This window comes from Silurus meridionalis, chromosome 21 (assembly GCF_014805685.1).
Source record: "Silurus meridionalis isolate SWU-2019-XX chromosome 21, ASM1480568v1, whole genome shotgun sequence".
Lineage (NCBI taxonomy): Eukaryota > Metazoa > Chordata > Actinopteri > Siluriformes > Siluridae > Silurus > Silurus meridionalis.
In genome coordinates, this window is record NC_060904.1 from 1,201,173 (window position 1) to 1,224,588 (window position 23,416).

Consider the following 23,416-nt stretch of genomic DNA (forward strand, 5'->3'; position numbering starts at 1 on the left):
CTCTCTCTCTCTCTCTCTCTCTCTCTATTTGGAGCTGATGTGAGAGGTAGGACGAAGTCTCAGACTGCTGAAGTTCCTCCTTTAGGGATTTTTTTGTGTAAAGTTTATAAGTGACTTTTCTTCTAATCAAGCGCGCGCGATGGCCGGTCTGAAGGTGAGTCACGAGCTGCATATTTGCATCTATGTATTTAGGCATTATAATCTTCCTACACGGTGTGTGTGTTCGCATATAATGTGTTTGAAGTATTTGGTTGGGGCGTTCCTGGTTAGCCAATCAGAACGCAAGAAAAACATTCGCAGCCCAGATGTTTTCTGCTCGCGCTGAACTTCCAGCTCGATGCCGAAATCGATACGAATATATATGCTGTATATATTTCTGCACATAGCATTTTAAAATTGCAATAGTTTTTTGTGAGTTTCTCTGAAGTTTGCATGATGTAGAAATTCCCGTTTTCTCTTTTCCTCTTTATTGGTGAATTTGCGTGTTAAAAACCAGCGAATGAAACAAAATGATTACTTTTTATAGCTAAAACTGTATCTGGAACGTGCTCCATGTTCTAACTCTTTTGGTGCACTTTGTCCAGCCCCCTTCTCCAAATGCAGATGCAGCATGACTCAGCTCAAATTTTGCCCCTAACGACCCCCATGCATCCTTTTGCCCCAACCAACATGTCTACAGTAAAACATGTACAAAGTTTGTGCGATGTGCATTTTATATAATTCTCTTAATTTTGCGTTCCATTTTTAGTACCTGACTGGTTTTGGGAACGAGTTTGCCTCTGAGGATCCTCGCTGTCCTGGAGCTCTACCTGAAGGACAGGTAACTGGTTTACAAACAAACTGAATAGAGATAAAAAATCTCTGTTGTTCCACTGTATAAAGCCTCATAACTCAAAGCCAGAAACCAACCCGGTCTCTTAGAAAATAAACGTTTGACGTCTGAATAATTTTACAAGCATACTGAAAAAACACACAGAGGGAACATTACCATGGGACACTTGAAGGGGGTAAATACTTACGCAAGACACCAAGACACTGTATTAATAAGTTTGGAAAAACATTTAAAAGTCATGTTTGCCTGTTCATCTGTCTTGTAAGTGATTATATGTTTAGTCTATTTGTGTGTTTATATAAATTCCAGTAAACCAAAACATTATTAGTGTTATTATTCATTAACACATTATACAGTAGGTTTACTGGATGGTGCTATTTTGTGTTTTGTGCATCTGTCCTACACTGTCTTTTTATTGTCTCTAACTGTCTTTTGTCTCTCACTGTTTGCAATTGGTTGCACACCATGCAATTTATGGGGCGAGGACATGTAGCACTGTGTTCTCTATGTAGCTCTGTATTCTCTGTGTAGCTCTGTATTCTCTATGTAGCTTTGTGTTCTCTATGTAGCTCTGTATTCTCTATCTAGCTTTGTGTTCTCTATGTAGCTCTGTATTCTCTATGTAGCTTTGTGTTCTCTATGTAGCTCTGTATTCTCTGTGTAGCTCTGTATTCTCTATGTAGCTTTGTGTTCTCTATGTAGCTCTGTATTCTCTGTGTAGCTCTGTATTCTCTATGTAGCTTTGTGTTCTCTATGTAGCTCTGTATTCTCTTTGTAGCTTTGTGTTCTCTATGTAGCTCTGTATTCTCTATGTAGCTCTGTATTTCCTATGTAGCTCTGTATTCTCTATGTAGCTCTGTATTTTCTATGTAGCTCTGTATTCTCTATGTAGCTCTGTGTTCTCTATGTAGCTCTGTATTTCCTATGTAGCTCTGTATTCTCTATGTAGCTCTGTGTTCTCTATGTAGCTCTGTATTCTCTATGTAGCTCTGTGTTCTCTATGTAGCTCTGTATTTCCTATGTAGCTCTGTATTCTCTATGTAGCTCTGTAGCTATGTAGCTTTATGTTTTATGTAGCACCAAGGTTCTGGAATACCGTCTCATTCCACTGTGTGCTGCATCAGCTATCTGGTTGAAATGACAATTAAAGTGTCTTGACTTGAACTTCATTTTGGCCCCGCCCACTTGACTCTAGATGAAGGTTATATAGAATTAGTCTTATGCTCTTTGGCTCTAGATCTGAATTCCTGTCAAGCTGACATGTGTGTAAATATTTAAGTATTCTACAAATAAAATTATTATTATTATTATTATTTTTACAGAACAGTCCTCAGGTGTGTCCATATGGACTCTATGCTGAGCAGCTCTCAGGCTCCGCCTTCACCTGCCCACGAGGAACCAATCAGAGAAGGTATATCACTAAGATAATCACACTCTTGGTGTCACCCAGATGAGGAGGGGTTTCCCTTTCGAGTCTGGTTCCTCTTAAGGTTTCTTCCTGATACCATCTAAGGGAGTTTTTCCTCACCACAGTTCCCCCAGGCTGCTCTTTAGGGATAAATATACATAATGCACTTATATTTAGATTTTTGTTATATAATTCTTATATTTTGTAAAGCTGTTTTTAGACACTGTCCACTGTAAAAAAAATCAGTACACGTGACTAAGTAGGACTTTGTACTCGTTAGCTCGACGGGGAGTCGTCAGGATATATAACCAGCACAGGAACTTGTTCATCTTAATTACAGTTATTCATTATTAGCTGTTATTATATTCATATTCATTCATATTAATAGTAATGTAAAAGAATTGTGAAAATGATTGGTTAAATGAATGCTGAAATTGTTTGTAGCCACGCCCACAGTTTAGCGCATAGAAATGAGGAAAGTCTGTTTTTAATGTAAATCAAATTTTACATTTTTTAAGCATGTTATAAAAGTGTTTTTTCCTGAGTGAATTCCACACTGTGTGTGTGTGTGTGTGTGTGTGTGTGTGTGTGTGTGTGTGTGTGTGTGTGTGTGTGTGTGTGTATGTGTATGTGTGTGTGTGTGTGTGTGTATGTGTGTGTGTGTGTGTGTACTGTATAATTTCAGTTGGCTGTACCGGATTCTACCTTCTGTTCAGCACAAACCCTTCACTCCCATCACCTGTGGAAACCTGACTGAAGACTGGAATGAAGTGGAACCTGATCCCAATCAGGTATATATATATATAATTTACTCCTGTAGGTGGTCAGTGTCTTCTAATGGATCCGTATTTAATCTGATTTCTTCTAATCACAAAAGCTCCGTTGGATGCCGTTCACCATCACCAATGCAGTGGAGAAGATGGTGGATTTTGTGGGGGTATGTTTCAGTCAAACGCTTTCCTTCTCTCTTGTGCTTCAGCCACACAGCTGTTTGTGTGTGTGTGTGTGTGTATGTGTGTGTGTTTAATTCTTTTTGTTTTAGGGTCTGAACACAATCTGTGGTGCAGGAGACTCGAAATCTCGCAATGGGATCGCCATCCACATCTACACCTGCAACACCTCTATGATTGACAGGTCAGAATTTACTGCATTTCTGCCATTCAAGTTCAGGATCTTATCATCATCATCATCATCATCATCATCATCATCATCCTGCAGTGTTCAGTGTTTAACTATAACTGTGTCTTAACATTATGGATCATTATATAATATCTTACATTCAATTTTATTTCATTTGATTTGTTCACTATAAATATTTTCTTAAAGCAGATTTACAGAAATTAATTATTTAACCAGTATAAATTTATTGTTTTTAGTATTATAATAAATATTATGATGTTATGATTTAATGAAATGACTTTTATATATATATATATATATATATATATATATATATATATATATATATATATATATATATATATATATATATTGCATTGTACACTTAATTATAAGATTTTACATTTATGGTTATTTTGACATTTAATCACTTATTTTACAAGTGTGTAGAAAGCTAATAGCAAGAAAGTTGTAAAATATCGAAATATAAAAATTCAGTCGATAACAGATATATATATATATATATATATATATATAGATATATATATATATATATATATATATATAGATATTATATATATAAATAAATATGAAGTAAATATATAAAATAAAAAGTATATGATAAGTATATATTAACATAATTATAACATAAGTATATATATATATAAAAATACATTTAAAAATAAAAACAATTACATTTTATTTATTCATCATATAATATTTATTGTTAAACAGAAATCTGCTCTTTATTAAAGTGTTTGCAGTAGAATATGGAGAACGCTGTAGCACTCGACTCTGGACAGACATGGTGTCCTTGGGACGTTGTTTATCAGGTGTTCAGAGATGAATAAAGGTGTTTATAAATGAATAACATCAGTGTAATTGAAATAAAAGAAATCCCTAATAAACCCTGGTGAAAGAGGAGGTCATGTGATGTGAAAGAGCTTTAAAATAGTTTTATTGGTGGAAAGTTCAAAAGTGTGATGGATTAAAAATCTTCTGTGATGTTCCTAAATACAAAAAGTTTTTGGTGAAATAAAGAAAATCACAGAAAAGTTTTTATTTCTAGGTGCTTCCAGAATTCGGATGGAGATTTTCTCATTGGTACGTTTCCATAATGTAGTTGTATCACTCATGCTCCAAAAAGTGTCTTCTTCTTCTTCTTCTTCTTCTTCTTCTTCTTCTTCTTCTTCTTCTTAATCCTGAAGTTTGTTGTTCGATGTGTTTTTAGTTCCACAAAAAGGTGAACTCTTGGTCACCACTGAGTTCGGAAAGATGATGGTGAAGCCGAATGAGATCTGCGTCATTCAGGTGGGTCTGGATTCTGGATTCTGATTGGTCAGAAGGTGTTGGTTATATTTCTTTGTAACAGTAGTGATACTGCAACGTCATCGTTCACAGGGATGTGTACACCTGATGCTCCACGTAGTAAATAGAAAGAAATCGTTTTCTGTTTTATAAAACATTGGTGGAAGGAGTCTCCAGTGTCAGTGCTGCAGTGTTATGTATTCTGCCACCTTCAGGACGGAGGAGAAAACTGCAACATGACAAGCTGTGTGTTTTTTGGTCTGAGAGAAAAAGAGAGAGGCTAATGAGGAACATTTATAGCTGCTATAACGTAAGCGCAAACAGGAAGTAACGTTAAACGAACCAATAAACAGATTAAAGCTTCAAACTGTCGTTCTGTATAAAAGAGAATTTGCAGTATTTATTCTTTAGTTTTTTTCTTCTCATCACATCTTTAATAGCATTTAAATTCTTGTGTCCTCTGCCATGCTTTAGCACGGGATCCGTTTCAGCGTGGACGTGTTTGGCGAGAGCAGAGGCTACGTCCTGGAGGTTTACGGCGCTCACTTCGAGCTGCCTGATCTCGGACCTATAGGTATCGCCTCTGTTCGGTTTCTCTAATAATGACTGTAATCATTTTATTCTCCAGCGTTAACATTGCTTGTGCTCCATTTCAGGAGCTAATGGACTCGCTAATCCCAGAGACTTCCTGACTCCCGTGGCTTGGTTTGAAGATCGTACCGTAGCCACTGGTTACACCATCATCAACAAGTACCAGGGAAAGCTGTTCTCCTGTCAGCAGGTACGTTACTGTTAGGGAAAAAGCATTTTCATTATAAAAATACACTGTATAGATAAAAGTTTGTGGACACCTGAGCATATGATTGAGCACCTGAGACACCTGAGCAGATGATCCCATTCCACATGTAGTACTTATTTGCTGTTATAATGAGCTCCACTCTTCTGAGAAGATGTTCCACTAAACTTCATTCAGCTACAAGTGTGTTAGTAAAGTCAGGTAGTGATGTAGGTGAGAAGGTGAGGAAGACCTCATCCTAAAGGTGCTCAATAGAGCTCTATACTAGGAGATCTTCTACTCCAAGCCATGTGAAGCAGATCTTCATGAAGTAGGCTTTGTGCACAGAGGCATCGTTACGCTGGAGAAGGTTGGGGTCTCCTCGCTCAAAGACAATGTCCTGTACAATTGTGTGTCTCCGACAGTTTGAGGAAGAACCACATCTGGAAAGGGAAAATCAGACCTTTGTCCATGGAACCTACTCTTCTTCTTTCCCCCCTAAAACCCGTACAGTAATAAAGGAGCAGCGAGTTTCCCGTTTCACTAATCTTTATCTTATAATTACGCTTAATTAGAGGACGTCGGAATCATTCGCGTTTTCACGGCATAAGTCTTTCCATCTGGAAAGCGTTTCCTGAGCCGAGCGTTCCGTTTCAGCAGATTTTCCTCGGGAAATGATTTCCGAGCTTCCTGTCGCGTGTGTAATTGGGACGACGTGCGACGGGAGGAATTTATTTATGGTGAGAGGGATGAGATCTTTATTACTCTCCTGCGTCTGAGGCTGGAATTTTTTTTTTAGGGCGAATTAATTTTTATTATTAATATGATTATTGTTTGTCAGGTAATCCCCCCCCCCTCATTCTCTGTCTTTCCTGAAATATATCAATATGAAAATATCTTCCTATCCGAGGTTGTTGCTTGTAGGACGGCGTGTGGAGGGAGACGCCGATGTCTCGTCCCGCTGTTCTGCTTTCCTGCTGAGCGCCGAAATTGCTCGAATTAACTTATTATTTGCTTGACTGGGCCAATCTGTTTGTGTTTTGTGTGTACGAGGGTCTTTTTTTTTCTCTGTTTTAATCAAGTCTGGTGGAGTTATCCTGCAAGCAGTAATGTCTGTGAGATTACAAACCTCAGGGTCCAGGAAGCTCCCAGGGTGTGAGGAGAGAATGTCTTTGTGAGAATGTATGTAACTGTAAAAAAAAAGAAAAAAGAAAAGGAAAGAGTGAAACACACACACACACACATTGCTCTTTAAGTGTGTATTTATTTGTGCTGTAGGTTCTGTGTGTGTGTGTGTGTGTGTGTGTGTGTGTGTGAGGGTCAGGACTGCAGGTAGTCTTGGCTGTAATGAATTATATTGATTTTACAGCCACCATTCAGCGTCTCATCACGAGAACGTTTTCAGCGGCGGACTTTATAAAATTGCTGGTTTTCTTCTTCTGCTTTTTCTTTTCATTTTAACCGTCACAATGAAGAAATATCTCCAGTATAAAACCACTCCACAATTCCATTCCTGGCAGAAAAATAGAAGAAGTTCGTAAAAATACAAAAATAAATAAATAAATAAACAAGGACAAAAGGAGAAAGTTTTACTCGGAGCATCATGTCGACGTGTTAAAAAAAAAAAAGGAACGAAGGTTTTACACGTGTGCGGTATGCGTACGTATAACTTTATAATTACAGCCATATACAAGTTTTGTGCAAAAGAAAGAAAGAATGAATGATACATAATAATGAAAAGATTTGATAATAAATAAATAAATAAATTGCAAAAGATGCAGAAAGAAAGAACGAGAGGGTGAGGGGAATAGCATTAACATGGATAGATGGATGGATAGATGGAGGGATGGAAGAAAGGAAGGAGGGTAGGTAAGAAGGAAGGAAAGAAGGAATTGAGGATGGATGAACAGAAAAACAGTCAAAGAGAAAATGTCAAAGAAAGAAAGAAAGAAAGTAAGAAAGAACAAAGAAAGTCAGACAAAAGCATAGGGGTGGTGGTGGTGGTGGTGGGGGGGGGGTGTCTTCTTTTTATTTATTTTAAACAATCCCAGAGAAGAAAAATACATTAACACAAACAAAAAGAAATAACCGACAGTAAATGTTGCATGTTTTAAGCGTGTGTTGATGTATGTAAATCGAAGTCTCCTGCAGGTTCCACGTGTCTCCATGCTCCTTGTTTTTGCCTGTAGGACTTTTCACCTTTTAACGTGGTGGCGTGGCACGGAAACTACGCTCCCTACAAATACAACCTGGAGAACTTTATGGTCATCAACTGTGTGGCTTTCGACCACGCTGTGAGTAACAACACCTTCACTGCAGATTTCAGAGCAAAATTTCATTCTGTTTAGCAGCAGAATCAAACAAAGGTTGTGGCCCAAAATGTAAAGCTATGAAAATAAATATGTGAGAAATCCAAATAGTTGTATTGAATGAACTTGAGAATTTGTAATAAATCATGGAAAACTTCAAAACAATTTACAATAATTTGAATTGAATGGAGAAAAAAACAGTTCTCTGTTATTTCACTAGGGGGCAGTATTAGAGTCTTAAACTCAATCTACTTAAAAAACGTGCTAAATGGTAACAATGTGATTCTTCATGAGCAAAACTAATATATCGAATTAAACATTTCACACAGGATTCATTTTATAACATTATTTTCTTTACACCAAACAACATTAAACTCAGCATCCATGTTTTGTGATGTGAAGTGACATTTGAGTTTGTTTATTAATTCATGTTAATTAATTTAATTATTGCCTTCACTATTGTTCTTTAATCTGCATTTAATCCATGGTTTTATTCATCATTTATTTATCCGATATTTTATTTTCTCCTCTAGTCTGACGTTCAAGAAATCCAATCCCACGTCTTGTATCAACTCAGCGCTCCTATTTATATATATATGGCCTATAGGAGGCGCTCTTAGCCAGTAGGAACTGACCTGTAGACCGGATCAAAAATAGTGTTGCTAATCTAAATCTAATCCAGTCTAATCTAATGTGTAATGTAGCAAGTTATCTAAATCAAGTTTGATGGCCCTGATTTAATCCGCAATTATCTCTTTCCTGGAAACGTGAAAACCTTCTGGAGTTAATGAGAAGGTCCAGATGCACATTATTTGAATATAAACAGGTGTGAATGTGTGTAATGTTACAATCAAAACATTTACATTCACACAGAAAATGATTCAGTTTAATCCAGTTTGATTGTTTTTCATGTTGAACATTGTCACAATGCAGAACTAAATGTCCCTCATGGCAGAGTAAAGAGCAGAACTTGTCTTCACGATGTTCTAACACGATGTTCTTCATTCTCCTCTAAACTGCTGTATTTCTGATTCTTTCAGGATCCGTCCATTTTCACCGTCCTGACGGCCAAATCCACTCGTCCCGGCGTGGCCATTGCGGATTTTGTGATCTTCCCACCTCGTTGGGGAGTCGCCGATCACACCTTCAGACCCCCGTATTATCACAGTGAGTCTAAAGACCTGATTCTTCTGCACGTGAGAATCAGGAGTTGTGATCACACGCTCCCATGAGATGTGTGATGTTGATAATCTGAACGTGTAAACATTATTGCCTGAATTCTACTCATTAATTCAATCACTTGCTGTGTAAAACTTATAACATACCCAGGTTCAGGTTAGCGACTGCAGTGTTACAGCGCCCCCCTGTGTGTGTTTTAGGGAACTGCATGAGCGAGTTCATGGGATTAATAAAGGGTCACTATGAGGCGAAGGAGGAAGGTTTCCAGGCTGGAGGAGCGAGTCTTCACAGCATGATGACTCCTCACGGCCCCGATGCTGACTGCTTCAACAAGAACAGCACAGACAAGCTCAAACCCGAGAGAGTCGCTGAGGGAACCATGGTATATTAGTGTACACACACACACACACACACACACACACACACACACACACAAGATCCTAAACTCAAGACCTTCCTCCACACTCTGCTACACAAAGCCTTTCTCAACATTTTCCTGCCTCCACACACACACACACACACACACACACAGAAACACTCACCCATCAAACCATCATCTCTTCAACAAGCTCCGAGTTGATGATTAGCAGTGACCTCGTGGTAAATCTTTCTACGGCCCATTTCAGCTTCGCTCATCGAAAATCAGACCCATTAATAAAAGCTTCCTCAAAGCCCTCAACGAGACCAAATCAATAATTTACATGCAAGAATAAACAAAGTTCATTATAGGCCTTCGTTAACAAGGTCACGTGAGAATAGCACGTGTTTTACTCTGGAGATCTGCGAGTCAGTTGGTTCCTCTTGGTTTTATTATTAATTTCAAGCTGATGGACTGCACCTGTATATATTTCTTAACCTGTTTTGGACTCTTTAGCTGTAGACTGACTGCCTGATACAAACCTGATATAAGCCTTTTTATTAAATGATACCTATACAAAAAAAACAACAGGGCCCCCTAGTGGACATGAGGGCATTACCTTCCAAATAAGAGATGAAACCACTCAGCTCATCCATGAAGTTTTCTAAAGTTGCAGACTACAAGAGAGTCAACATCTGGTTTATTAAAAAAAAATTTTTGCGTTTGAATAAATCTGCAGGAAATCTGTCCAGAAGCTCTGATGTCATATTTTCTCCTCCACTCTCATGTCACAGGCCTTCATGTTCGAGTCGTCCTTCAGCATGGCGGTCACTAAGTGGGGGCTTGAGACGTGCCAGCGTCTGGACAAAACTTACTACAAATGCTGGGAGCCTCTGAAGAAACACTTCAACCCAAACTGGAAACCTGGCAGCATGTAAACAGGCTTTAATTCTCCACTGTAATTACCCTGGAGCCATGTTTTCTCCTCGTCCTATATACGATTATATACACAGACTGCATGGGAAATCTTACAGTGTAGACGTGTGGAGTTTCAATAAAATCAACCCTGACATGAAAGAAAAACAGCTGCTCTCCACTTATTGTTTCATTGATAATGTTTATTTATAGTTACATGTACAATGCGAGACGGCAGTTGAAGCAGAGGTCAGTAGGAGAGTCTGTACGGGCGTTTGTATGTCCCATCCTTTATCTTCTGCTCACGTTTATCCTGAAATTACAAAAAAAAAAAAAAGGTCCCGTAAACATCAGTAATAAGAAAAACGATGAATCCAAGGACACGTGAAGTTAATTTTCATCAAACACCAAAATTATTACATTACAATCCATTACATTACAATCACCGATCAAATTGATCCAGGTCTCCAACTTTAAATTAATTACACTCAGTCCAGGTGTGAAAAGTGGATTGTGATTGGCTGGAAGGAGTTCAGGTGTGAGTAGTGGATTGTGATTGGATGGAAGGAGTTCAGGTGTGAATAGTGGATTGTGATTGGATGGAAGGAGTTCAGGTGTGAGTAGTGGATTGTGATTGGCTGGAAGAAGTTCAGGTGTGAATAGTGGATTGTGATTGGCTGGAAGGAGTTCAGGTGTGAATAGTGGATTGTGATTGGCTGGAAGGAGTTCAGGTGTGAGTAGTGGATTGTGATTGGATGGAAGGAGTTCAGGTGTGAGTAGTGGATTGTGATTGGATGGAAGGAGTTCAGGTGTGAGTAGTGGATTGTGATTGGTTGGAAGTTCAGGTAGTTCGTGTTTGTCAGTTAAATCTAAACGAATGCGCTGCTTATAAACACCTGTCACCATAATAACACAGTTCCAGTTCCATCCAGAGTGAGACAGTTTCCTAATGACCTCACTGAGCTCCATTAAGGAGTTCAGCATGTGGTGGAACTTCTATGAAGAATATGGGGATTTTCATAAATGGCCCGAGGCACAAGATGAAATTTGAGAAGAAAATGTTTAAATTACTCCAACAGCTTCATTATTAGTAAACACACAGCTCAGACTCAAGAGTTCCTCTCACTGTAAATAAATATAATGTTCTGGCACTACTTTATCTCTAAAATGTTTGAGTTATTTTGATTCATTCAGTCATCAAAACATCAATAAAGCTTGAACTTGTCAATGTTGGGAAGTGACCATGGAGAAAAAGTGATGATCCATGGCAAGATGTGAGACCTTACGCCATTATAGTGCTTCACCTCAGGACCTTCTTCTCCTCCACATCGTGCACTAACACCCATAAGTCAAGTCAAGTCAAGTTTATTTGTATAGCGCTTTTCACAACAGACATTGTCTCAAAGCAGCTTTACACAAATCAACAGTGAAGGTGAATGGTGTGAATTTGTCCCTGATGAGCAGCCGTGGCGACTGGGGCAAGGAAAAACTCCCTTAGATGTTATGAGGAAGAAACCTTGAGAGGAACCAGACTCATAACAGCCATTCAGCCCAAAAACCACCACCACACCAACCATTTGATAATTTCTCTCATCACTACTGTTATCACGCTGCCCGAGCCGGGTTTTTATACTTCAACCAATCAGATTTGAGAACCGCGCTCCTCCATGCTACCCTTTTCTTTCATTTTGAGGTTTTATAAAAAGACAATAAAAATAATTCCCATGGCAACAAAACAACCACCGTGCTGTTTATTTTAAACACGACTCACGCGGTCAGCCTTCAGAACGTAGCACAGGATAATGAGTGGAGCGACGCCGATCAGACCGGTGATCAGGGAGGATTTCGGTGTTGGCCTGAAGTGATTATACATCTCAGCACGAGCGTAGGTCCATCTCGTGAGGGCCGGGTCCTCCTACAAAACAAAAACGGAAAAAAAACAACCATTATATGATCCCATTATTCAAACCATAGACTAATTATTACACACTCATTCTCCTGCATTCAGTTCGGCCGTCAGCTGAACTGATTTCTAAATATCGGCATCGGCCAGAGAAAAACCCATATCGGTCGACCTCTGGCTTTAAATCACTCGTCATCAACAACCAATCACTGACCACACACACACACACACACACACACACACAAGGTCTCAATGACCAATCGTTGAGAACGTTTCTCTCATCCACCTCTAAATCACTTATACAAATATTAAAAGTTTGTATTCGGGCTGCAACAATTCCTCTAATAATTCGATTACACACAATTCAAAGTCACTATTACTGACCCATGACACGCTAAACTCTCACGTTTTTAAAGAACCTGGCGATAAAAACAGGGAGACAAGAAAACCGCATTGCGATACTGTACGAGATTTAATACATAAATACACGAGTGAGAATAATAAGTTTCGTTAAATAGTTTCCCATAACCTGCTCACAACCACTGCAGAGAAACACAATGTATTTGTATTTTGATGTAATATGGCTATTAAATGCACTAAATGGGTTTAGATTTGACTGATGTTCTTTTATGCAATTTCAGTAATAAAAACGTAGAATTTCTAAATAGAAAAACAAGCTACATGTTTATTTGAGACCCTTCTTATTTCCTCTCTCTTTCATAGTATTGCTTTTTAATAAAGGAAAAAGTACATATCCGATTACTCGATTAATCGACGGAAATAATCGTTAGAATACCGATTACTAAAAGTCTTGTAATTTGTACTGCTCAAAAAAAATACGCAAATGATGAAATAACGTCTCTGGAAGTCACCAGGTGGCGTAGTGAACGGTAACTATTGTTTATATTTTCCACTTAAACACATCAGTGCATTTGCCTGCAACGCAAACTAGCATCAAGGTCACTCTCTGCTTACTGGCAAATTAGCTTCGTTATTATACACATTATATCTATATTATAAATTATCCTTAAATCCACTCATTAATCATAAAAAAAAAATACCCCGAAACCCCCAGTCGTGTTATTATTTTTATTTATTTTCTTTACAGTGTTTATTTCCATAAGCTAGTCAGGACGCTAGCAAACCCCCTTAGTACTCACAATCAGCTCCTTCCGCAGAGGATTGTTCAGCTGGATCTGATACTGTCTCTTCAGCTGGGACCTGAGCGTCGCTCTCCCCTGCTCCGACCGCCGATACTCGGGCGAGACGTTAAAATACTCTGCCGGGTCCAGTGTTTTTGGACGCGTCGCTAAAGGTGCCTCCTTGTAGTCCGCCATGTTTGCGGGGCGGAACGCGGACGAAAACACGGACGGAAACACGGAGCGATTTGTTTGGTGCACGCAGACTCGCGCTCTCGCGAGACTTGCCTTGAACAGTGCACTCGTGTGCACGCGCAACACCGAAAAATAATAAAATAAAAAATCTATAAATGAACAAAATATTCCGTATTATTTTCACAGTATGAACCTTTTTTTATTCAACCAGGTATTATTTATTAAAAATAAAATACAAATCAAGCATTTATAACGATCTCTCATGGAATTAACACAACACAAATCTTTTTTTATAAATCTTTAAAATATTTTTCTCTTTAAATATTACATGTTTTGTATTCGTCTCAATTATTAGACAAAACAATAATATAAAAACCATAAATGCACCTTGTATATATCTGTTCATTTATTAATGGCGGAAAAATACCGTGACGTCATTTCCTTTTCTCGACTCCAGGAGACGTCGTGTATAGTGTTGCTATAGAAACGAGACACGCTTCTATTACCATAAAAGCAGTCAACTGGATTTGTTTTTGCACCATAAAACATAGCGATCCGATTTTTCCTGAACAAAATCTTTATTTTCTTGAAGTTTGGTGAGTTTTATTGAGATTTATTGAATTAGCGTTTAGTTTGAAGGCAGCTGTTAGCTTAAAAGCTAGCTGTAGCTATGCTAATTAAATAATTATACACATCTGTTTTGGGGAAAAAAAGTTTGTCTGTTATTGACACTGATTCGTAGTTTACTGCTGAAAAGGTTTATTTAACCCTTTATATTTATTATCATTTTTAGGCATTTTTTCTAAATTAAAATGAATTTATTAGAGAGTTCTGAGTAACCAATCAGATCCAAGCTTTGCAGGTTATAAGACATTTTTTATTACAAGGAATAAAAATATAAAGAAAAGAAAATAAAATCCCATCCTCAGAATAGTTTTATGTATTTGACATTATCTATGGTATAAATGAGCACATTATTCAGTGTTTGCACTAATAAATAACATTAAAATATAATTATATTTATAAAATTACATAAAATTTCTTGTCTTTTTAAATTAACATTGTTTATTATTATTAACATTTGTGAACATCAACAGTTGACATTTTTAAAACTATTTTAAATAAAATGCCTGCTTGGTAAAATAATATATAAATTAATGTTTTATAAAAATACAATATATATCAATAAGACAGAATGAATAAAATAATGCAATACACTTTTTATTGAATTGTTATCGATTAAATTGGCACAAAATAAATTGATTAAATAAAATTCAATAAATAGAAAATATTTAATAAATACAATTGTTAGACAACCAAATGTTGTTGTCAACATTGTGTTGTTTTTACATATAATATTTAAGTATTTGCGGTACGGAGCGAGCAGCCACAGTGACACTGCGCTAACTCTCGTTTCTTTTTAATACCCCGGGCATTGTTGTGTATGGTTTTAAGTATAATAAAAATGATAATAAAAAATACAGTGACTCTGTGCTAAAAGTGCGAGGTGGAGATTTAACAAATTTGCGGTCCACCACTTAATACGTTCCTGAGAAAACTCTGATTTGAACCGTGTTCCATGCGTAAAAAGGATTGCATTCGGTACACGTGTGCACTTAAACCAAAAGCCCTGTAACTGAACCGGTTATACAGAATTCCTGTACCGTTACTCCCCTAATATTGAAGAATATGAACACAGGAGGTGATCTGAATCCATGATCGATATCTGAAAGTCAGTAATGTCCTCTTACAGTCGTGATTCTTTTCTCAGGACAGGAGTTATGCCTCTCTCGGAAAGGATGTATTGTGCTCAGCAGATCAACATCCCGCCTGCGCTGCCTGATATTCTCAAACAGTTCACTAAAGCTGCTATCAGGACACAGCCACCAGATGTGCTGCAGTGGGCTGCTGCGTAAGTCTGATAGTTTATTAAAAATTCCTCCAAAAATACAAACATCAATACATATTGATACAATACATTAAATTCACTTGAACTACAAGACTTTGTAATGCATTCATATCCACATTTCACCTTTTTGGCTCCAATTCTTTCGTAACATCACATAAAAGAGCAAAGAATCATTAATAATGTCATCATTAATAAAACTCTCTACAGCTTTATTTGATTTTTTGTTAACGTCTGACTGCTGGATGACGTTTTAATCACCGCCGCTGCTGTTTGTGTTTTCCAGCTATTTCTCAGCGCTCTCAGAAGGTGAACCTCTTCCAGTCACAGACAGGCTGGAAACCTCCGTAACAACTCAGAAGACGGGCTGCACGCTCACTCCAGGTCTCCTCAAAGTCCTGCACAAACAGGTTTGTCTCATACAGTACCATCCGTCCTGATGTTTAACTGCTGGTGAACCAGATGCTGATGCTGAGGATGATCTTCTACAAGAACATGGGATTACTGTGGATGGAAACCATAAAGGTGGCTTTGGAAACTCCATCCATTCATCTATCCATCCATCCATCCATCCATCCATCCATCCATCCATCCATCCATCCATCCATCCATCTATCCATCCATCCATAATTAACTATAACTATCTAATTTACATTAATTACAGTCCAAATCCATCTTAATGGTCCTTGAGATAAACCCTTCACAGTAACCTCATGGATCTCCAGGCTGTTCATGTGGGGAAGATCCTCAGCAGCAGTGTATGGTTTCCACTTGAAGGGAACTCCATCCTGAGGCAGGGAATAAGGATAAATTAGGAAGTTCAAGAAAGAAGAAGAGGACAGGATCACTGGGCCTCTAGATGAGGATCCCTTTTGAGTCTGGTTCCTCTCAAGGTTTCTTCCTCATATCATCTTAGGGAGTTTTTCCCTCACCAGAGTCACCTCTGGCTCAGTCATCAGGAACAAACTTATACATTAAACGTGATTACCCTGAATTTTTCTGTATTTCTGCAAAGCCTATTTGTGACATGGAAATGGCATGAAAATGCATTGACTCTGCTTTTCTGTGTAGCTTTCATCCAAGAAGAACGTCTCTAGAGAAGAGCTGGAGAAGAAGTGGAAAGGTCTTGGTCTACCCGTCGAACAGTTCGACACGCTGCTGACGCTCGGGAACTTCAGCAGCGAGGTGGAATGGATGAACTTCTTCGCTCTCGGATGCAGCGCTTTGGGCGGGGTGAGTCGAACAGATTTGTTTAATGGGGTCTAATGATTTAATCCTCCAGATTATTATCTGAACCTGTGCTTTCAATTAGGGTGTTATTCTTGGAGATACCACTCGGGGGCAGTTTTGTACTGTTAAATACCACAATCTCCTAAATTATAATCTATTTAATATAGATTATTTATTTAGCAAAAAAGTAGTGGTGTGAATATATATTTTTCTACATTTACAAAAATATGTAGATCGCGCGCATGTGTGTGTGTGTGTGTGTGTGTGGTGGATCACGTACAACAAGGAGAAGTGAATTGCGCATCTTAACACATTTTGCTTTTGCTTTCACAGACCATCATCAGCGCTCTGAAGTTTGCGTGTGAGATCCTCAGTGAGGACACGGTGAGCCAAGCAACTCAAATCCCCTTCGACACGTTCGCATCCCTGTACACGTACCTGGCCCAGCTGGACGGTGACATTCCTCAGGAAGAGATCGACAACTTCCTGTCCAGCCTGAAGGAGTCTGTGTGGGTATACACACACACACATACACACACACACACACACACACACGTATACACACACACATATACACACACACACACACACACACACACACACACACACACACACGTATACACACACACATATACACACACACACACACACACACACACACACACACGTATACGTATACACACACACACACACACACACACACACACACACACACGTATACACACACACACACACACACAGACGCACACACACACACACACACACGTATACACACACACACACACACACGTACACACACACGTATACACGTATACACACACACACGTACACACACACACACACACACACACACACACACACACACACACACACACACACACACACGTATATTCACACACACACACGGATCTCTCACCCCTTTTATTTTTGCTTTAAGCTCTGAAAATGGGAAATTAGAGAAGAGTAAACACACTGAGCGTTTTTACTGTCGTTTACCAGAAACTTGTCGGGTCTCATAATCTACAGTATACAGTTGAGAGTACCGGGAAATCCACGAGGTTCTTTCCCAAAACTGTGAACACAAAGTCGGATACACACAATTGTACAGAACGTCTTTGGGTGCATGAAATTTCCCCTTCACTCCACTACGGAGACTCAAACCTGATCCACAACGACAATTCAAGATCTTATGGATCTTCTCACCAGTGTTTTCGATGCAATATTTTATTATTATTTATATTATTAGATTATGGATTGTTACACATTTCACTTCTAAATGCTGACTGTGTGACAGTGAAACCACAAAACATGAGCTCTGGGAAAGTTTACAATTTATCCTGAGGATTGCATCATAATACCTACTGGAAATTGTTGTTGTTGCTCGTAAGCCACGTTTGTGAGTTTATTACGAGTCATTTAAAGGCAGTTTGTTCTCTCACACACACACACACACACACACACACACACACACACACACACACACAGATGAAGGAAGTATGTAGAAGTAATTACTCTGCTGTGTTTGTATTTCTTCTCTCCCCTGTTTGTAGGACACGGCGAGGTGGGATGGTCCAGCCGGCTGATTTCACTGACCTCGATGTGTAGAGGTGCGAGTGAAAAACAGAGGACAGATGGCTTTTAGATTCACGCTTTACAATGGGCTTTAAACGGCTTATATAACAATGTACTAATGATGAAGCAGGATTCGAGCATTAACCCTATAAAGCCTGGCCACTGTTAAGATTTTAATGGGTGTTTTTTTATTCTAGAAAATGAAAATAGACATCCAGACATTTTCTTTGTGAATGAAAAAAAGCAGAAGGAATAACAGGAGCAGATAATTGGCTACAGGATGAAGTGTTGTATAACCACATGACCCTGTTCTTCTACAGCAATTTGCCCATAATCAACATTTAATTGTTTAACGAACATGAAACAAGCTACTTTCTCTGACGTTATAGCAGCTATAAACACACATCCCTTTTCCAGCTTTTTCCTTTCTAACATTCTTTTTCTTTTATAAAGCTAATAAGACACAAACGCAGCTTGTCACGTTAACACGAAGAAGTGTAAACACCCCCCCCTCAACCCCAGGCCTCCTCACCTCACCTACATCAGAACCTGACTTTACTAAAACCCTTGTGGCTGAATAAACACAAATGTTCACAAACACTCTTCAGAATCTAGAGGAACATCTCAGAAGAGTGGATGGAAATTATAAGAGCAATTTGGGACCAAATTTGGAACCCGATGCTCAAAAAGCACATACCAGATTGATGACAGGGTGTCCACAAACTTTTGGCAATAAACTGAAAGCGTGAGCTGATTGTTACAAAACACTGACACTGGAGACTCCATCCATTCCTGTTAATATACATCTGTTCATATGCCCATAAACACCTCCTTACTACAACATATCAACGTTGAAATGTGGAGCTTCGTTTTTTCTTTTCTTTTCAAGTTTTGTTGCTGTGACCACTCAGAATCCAGAATGATCAGTGTTATTGCGTAATCATCTAAACCAGTAAATCAGTGTGTGTGTGTGTGTGTGTGTGTGTGTGTGTGTGTGTGTGGTGAGTGTATTTATGATGTGTTTGGTGTAAATGAGAAGAACGTTTAGGCCAAATGTATTCATTAAAATAAAGACGATTACTGTTGAAGCAAACGCATCAAATCGTTCTTTTGAAATATAATTCTGATCCTGTTTTCATTTTCCCAGCTCACAAATTCTCTCACTTTCAATAGACGACATGTCCAAAAAACATGTCCATCTCGGAGTGTTTGCTTTGTGTTATACAGTCAGAGGAAACCCAAGGATGCTGCACGGAATCCATTCATTTGCTTATTCATTAAGTGCTAATTGCGATGCAGAAGGAGGAAACGCAGACAGACTAATTGTAATCAAATAAAGAGGTGCTTTAAGAGTCGCGCTCGTGATGGGAAGGTCGTTCCGAGCGCCGCGAATAATTACTCATCATTTGATTGACCCTCAGACTTCATTAAACTATTATTTATATGATCAGAAACAGGCTAATTTTAAAATAAAAGAGAGAAAAAGCAGTCATTTTCTCATTCAGGTTCAATTCTGGGCCAAAGTGTGTTTGTGTGGCCTTCTCAAGGGTTCTTCAGATAATTTAGGGTTATTAGACTTTTTTTTCTGATGGGAAAACACCAGAATGATGGGTTTCCCCCAGAAAATGACAACTTTGAAACACTTCATAGTTAAACATTTGGAAGCAGAATCAAATAAACACATTCCTGATTTGTGTAAAAACATATTAATTAATTATTAGTTATTATTAATTATTAATTATTAGCGCATTGCATATGTATTAATCTCCTTGAACTTTTCCACATTTTGTAACCTGAACTGGGGTGGGGGTGGGGGGCGGTGAAATCCTGCTGCTGTGTTGTGATTGGTCTCATATTTAGGTTTAGAATTAACCTGTGCACAATGAAACAATCACATTCCCTCAGGATATAAAAACATCTCCCTCTGGAAGAACCAGGAGATTTCTTCATCATGAAGACCAAGACAAGTCTAGGAGAAAGTTCTTATAAAAATATCAATCAGGGTTTGGATAGAAACGTGTGGGATCATTCCACAGGACTATATTATACAAAATGCTGCTACCACCACCATGTTTTACAGTAAGGATGATGTTATGAGGAGATGGGAGGGATTGACATCACAATGATAAACACATTGCTCTGCCCTCTAAATCAGCATCCTGGAGTGAAGCCTCTTTCTGGGCAGTTTCTGCATGTCAAAGCTGCTCAGACGCAGTGTGTATAAGTGTCACACTTTATTGCGATGCCATGATGATTACATACCACAGCGTGGTTGAAATCTGGATTCTGATTGGTCGGAAGGTGTTTCTATAGTAACAACTCATTCACAAAGTCCAGTACAGCAGATGCTCCATGTATAATATGGAGGCTGTCTGTGAGGTGATGTTTACTTAACATTAATGGAAGGAGTCTCCAGTGTTAGTTCTGCTGTGCCTGGTGAAGAACAACAGTAAGAACATGAACTTTCCACATCCTTAAATGTAACTATAAATGGATAGAAAGGATAATTTGAAAAAGAAAACACTAGACTCCTCTCTATCTCACGACACTGTCGCTGATTATTTATCCATATCAGCCTGCCATGCTATGCTTTTATTCTTCACACCAGAGTAAGGTGGTACCTCGTGGAGTGTCTTGAGAGATTTCTCCTAGCAGTCCAGCAGGCTGAATCAATAAAACTCCAGCTGGAGACGAGTTTGTATGAGCGCCAAGTGTTTCAGGGCAAAATGCTTCATTGCACCTAACAAAACAATAGAGTTAATATGAAGAGAATACACACGTGCAAATTCTACATGAACGTGAAAACATAAACGCACTAGGGCTTCCTGCAAAATAGCAAAAGGACGTTATATAATTCCTGTAAAGCATGTCGAAGGAATCTAATTTCAAATAATATTCATTAAACGGATGTATAATGATGATATAAATAATGTGGGTGGTTCCTTTCGAACAACTCAAACCTGAGTACAACTGCATCATATCTTATTTATAGTAAAGGTCCAAATTCTTACCACTGCTGGGTTCTTTAGTGGTTCCTAAATTGTATTTTTCTTGAAACCATGCTTTATTAAATAGACTGGAGATTTGTTTTCCCCGTAAAAACTAAATGCTGTGAACATTGTGCTTATAGCTTGAAAAAAATAAATAAATAAATAAAATGTAAAAAGTACCAGTCTGATCATTTTAGAACATTTCCTTTAGGGTTTAAAGCTTAAAATTATGCTTAAATTTAGGACTAAAATTAATTTGTTTGATTTAATTTGAGTTAAAATGTAAATAATATTAATGCTGTCATAATAATGCAGATTTAAATAAATTGTTTTTCTCTATCTTGGGCTTGTAGGGTGGGCTTAGACAGGGGTCTGGGGTGTTTAGGGATGATAATGGTGGGCAATTTGTTTCTTTGACATCACAATGATGTATGAACACGTCACCCGGGTCTCTAAATCAGCATCCAGATGTTTGTTTCTGGATGATATTTCATAAAATTATTCTGTATTTTAATAATTTTACTGGACAAATTGAATGAAGATGGAGATTATTTATTTTTTAGAGCGAAATTAGAGATTACAATCATTGCAAGTAGTAATGTAATGTAAAATTAGACTCGAATTCCATATAAAACCAGAGAATTTGTGTTCATTTGTATGGGAAGTTTTTTTTCTAGTGGATTAGGGGTATTTCCAGCAACTTTATTACTCACAAAACTCAAGAAGAAAAAGAAAGAAAACCCCGCGGACACTAAAACGAAAGCAAAATTTCCCCGCGTGTGTTTGACGCGCAGCTGCAGAAGAACACGTGCTAGAAAACATCTCGAATGTAAACCCTAGATGATCACATCTCTTACAGATAGGAGGAGGAGGAGGTGGAGGAGGATGAGGAGGATGGAGAGCTAATCTAATCGGATTACGGCGAGCACATGCGCGTGAGAGCTACAGGCGGACGCGCAATCGGAACACTGCGGATTTTAATGACTTTCAGCGGCTTGCAGTTGCAGCAGTTCGGGTTCAGGAACTGTTTTATGTTGATAGATCAATGTTTGTTGTTGTTTTACCTGGACGGAGAGACACCATGTGACAATTTAGAACACAATCAAGTTTTGGGGGACGGCCCATGAGGACAGTATGAACGCAGAGACAAGACCGAATTTATTAGATTTTATTTTAATTCTAACTCTAATGATGTTAATCAGGACTTGGCGAACACGTCGGAGTCAAATGAATTGTACATATTGTAAATTGACGGGTTAAAAAAAAAAGGTTAGGATTGAACTGTGATGAGGGACCAGGAGGATGGTGGATGCTCCTCTCCGGGCAAACTCAAACCCAAACTCCTCCTCACCACGCAGGTCCACCCCGCGGTCCCGCACGAGTCGCAGGACACTCGGAACGGCGACTACGACGATGATCTGGGCTCGTGTGATTATTTTGATGATGATTGCGAGGAATACGACGAGCTCTCGGACTCTTTCGACACGCGGAGCATCGCCTCGGATGACTCGTTTTACCCGCCGGATGAGGAGCTCACAGAGTCGCAGTGCGCACCGTCACCCGGGACGCTGTCGCTTTTCCGAGCCTGCTGCACCAACAGCGTGGTCACGGTCAAAGCTCTGATCCGGCAGGGGGTCACGGAGGAAGAAGTGCGAGAAACCGACAAGAACAACCGGGTAAGCGGACAAGCCATTTTTAATACAGTAAAAACACTAATCTATACCGATCAAGGGGTTTCCCCTGAAGCTACATTAAAAACTTTTCAAAAGTTTCATCAGGGGTTTCATCTTTAGCTTCCTTCTTGGAACCGTGATACACTAAAACATGTTTTACTCAGCAAAGATCCATGAACTACATCCCCCAAAATAAATAAATAAATAAATAAATAAATAAATAAATAAATAAATAAATAATAATAATACATTTAATCTTTAACATGTTTAAGGTCCTGCCACTGACCCTTAGAGACCCTCAGGAGATACAACTTAGTGTTTTATTTACTTTTTTCGTCTTCCTTAAATCTTACACTTTTTATGTTTATATTATAGGGTTCATAAAGACTCACTTACTCACACACACTCACTCACTCACTCACTCACACACTCAATCACTCACTCACACACTTACACACTCAAACACTCACTCACTCACACACACACTCACTCACTCACTCACACACTCAATCACTCACTCACACACTTACACTCAAACACTCACTCACTCACACATTCAATCACTCACTCACACACTTACACACTCACTCACTCACTCACTCTCA

The 23,416-nt window shown here is 38.6% G+C and overlaps 4 protein-coding genes across 4 annotated transcripts in view; 3 read left to right on the top strand and 1 right to left on the bottom strand.

Moving 5' to 3' along the window:
• hgd (homogentisate 1,2-dioxygenase) lies at positions 1 to 10,373 on the top strand. Its single transcript, XM_046833636.1, has 14 exons — positions 1 to 154; positions 749 to 820; positions 2,155 to 2,243; positions 2,926 to 3,031; positions 3,118 to 3,177; positions 3,283 to 3,374; positions 4,429 to 4,463; positions 4,591 to 4,670; positions 5,142 to 5,241; positions 5,324 to 5,448; positions 7,632 to 7,736; positions 8,792 to 8,918; positions 9,131 to 9,312; positions 10,083 to 10,373. Exons 1-14 carry the CDS (start codon positions 140 to 142, stop codon positions 10,224 to 10,226), a joined length of 1,332 nt encoding a protein of 443 aa, XP_046689592.1. The 5' UTR covers positions 1 to 139; the 3' UTR covers positions 10,227 to 10,373.
• Positions 10,374 to 10,385: 12 nt separating this feature from the next.
• Positions 10,386 to 13,480, bottom strand: ndufb4 (NADH:ubiquinone oxidoreductase subunit B4). Its single transcript, XM_046833639.1, has 3 exons — positions 13,267 to 13,480; positions 11,975 to 12,118; positions 10,386 to 10,516 (listed from the first exon to the last, which is right to left on the bottom strand). Exons 1-3 carry the CDS (start codon positions 13,441 to 13,443, stop codon positions 10,454 to 10,456), a joined length of 384 nt encoding a protein of 127 aa, XP_046689595.1. The 5' UTR covers positions 13,444 to 13,480; the 3' UTR covers positions 10,386 to 10,453.
• A 428-nt stretch (positions 13,481 to 13,908) lies between these two features.
• ropn1l (rhophilin associated tail protein 1-like) lies at positions 13,909 to 18,313 on the top strand. The gene is made up of 6 exons (XM_046833724.1): positions 13,909 to 14,036; positions 15,212 to 15,352; positions 15,633 to 15,756; positions 16,418 to 16,579; positions 16,910 to 17,085; positions 18,127 to 18,313. Exons 2-6 carry the CDS (start codon positions 15,222 to 15,224, stop codon positions 18,179 to 18,181), a joined length of 648 nt encoding a protein of 215 aa, XP_046689680.1. The 5' UTR covers positions 13,909 to 14,036; positions 15,212 to 15,221; the 3' UTR covers positions 18,182 to 18,313.
• A 3,650-nt stretch (positions 18,314 to 21,963) lies between these two features.
• Positions 21,964 to 23,416, top strand: part of ankrd33ba (ankyrin repeat domain 33ba) — an 11,067-nt gene continuing 9,614 nt past the window's right edge. The window contains exon 1 of the mRNA XM_046877429.1: positions 21,964 to 22,814. Within this exon, the coding sequence (XP_046733385.1) occupies positions 22,425 to 22,814 (390 nt within the window). The 5' untranslated portion in view covers positions 21,964 to 22,424. The remainder of the gene's footprint in view (positions 22,815 to 23,416) is intronic.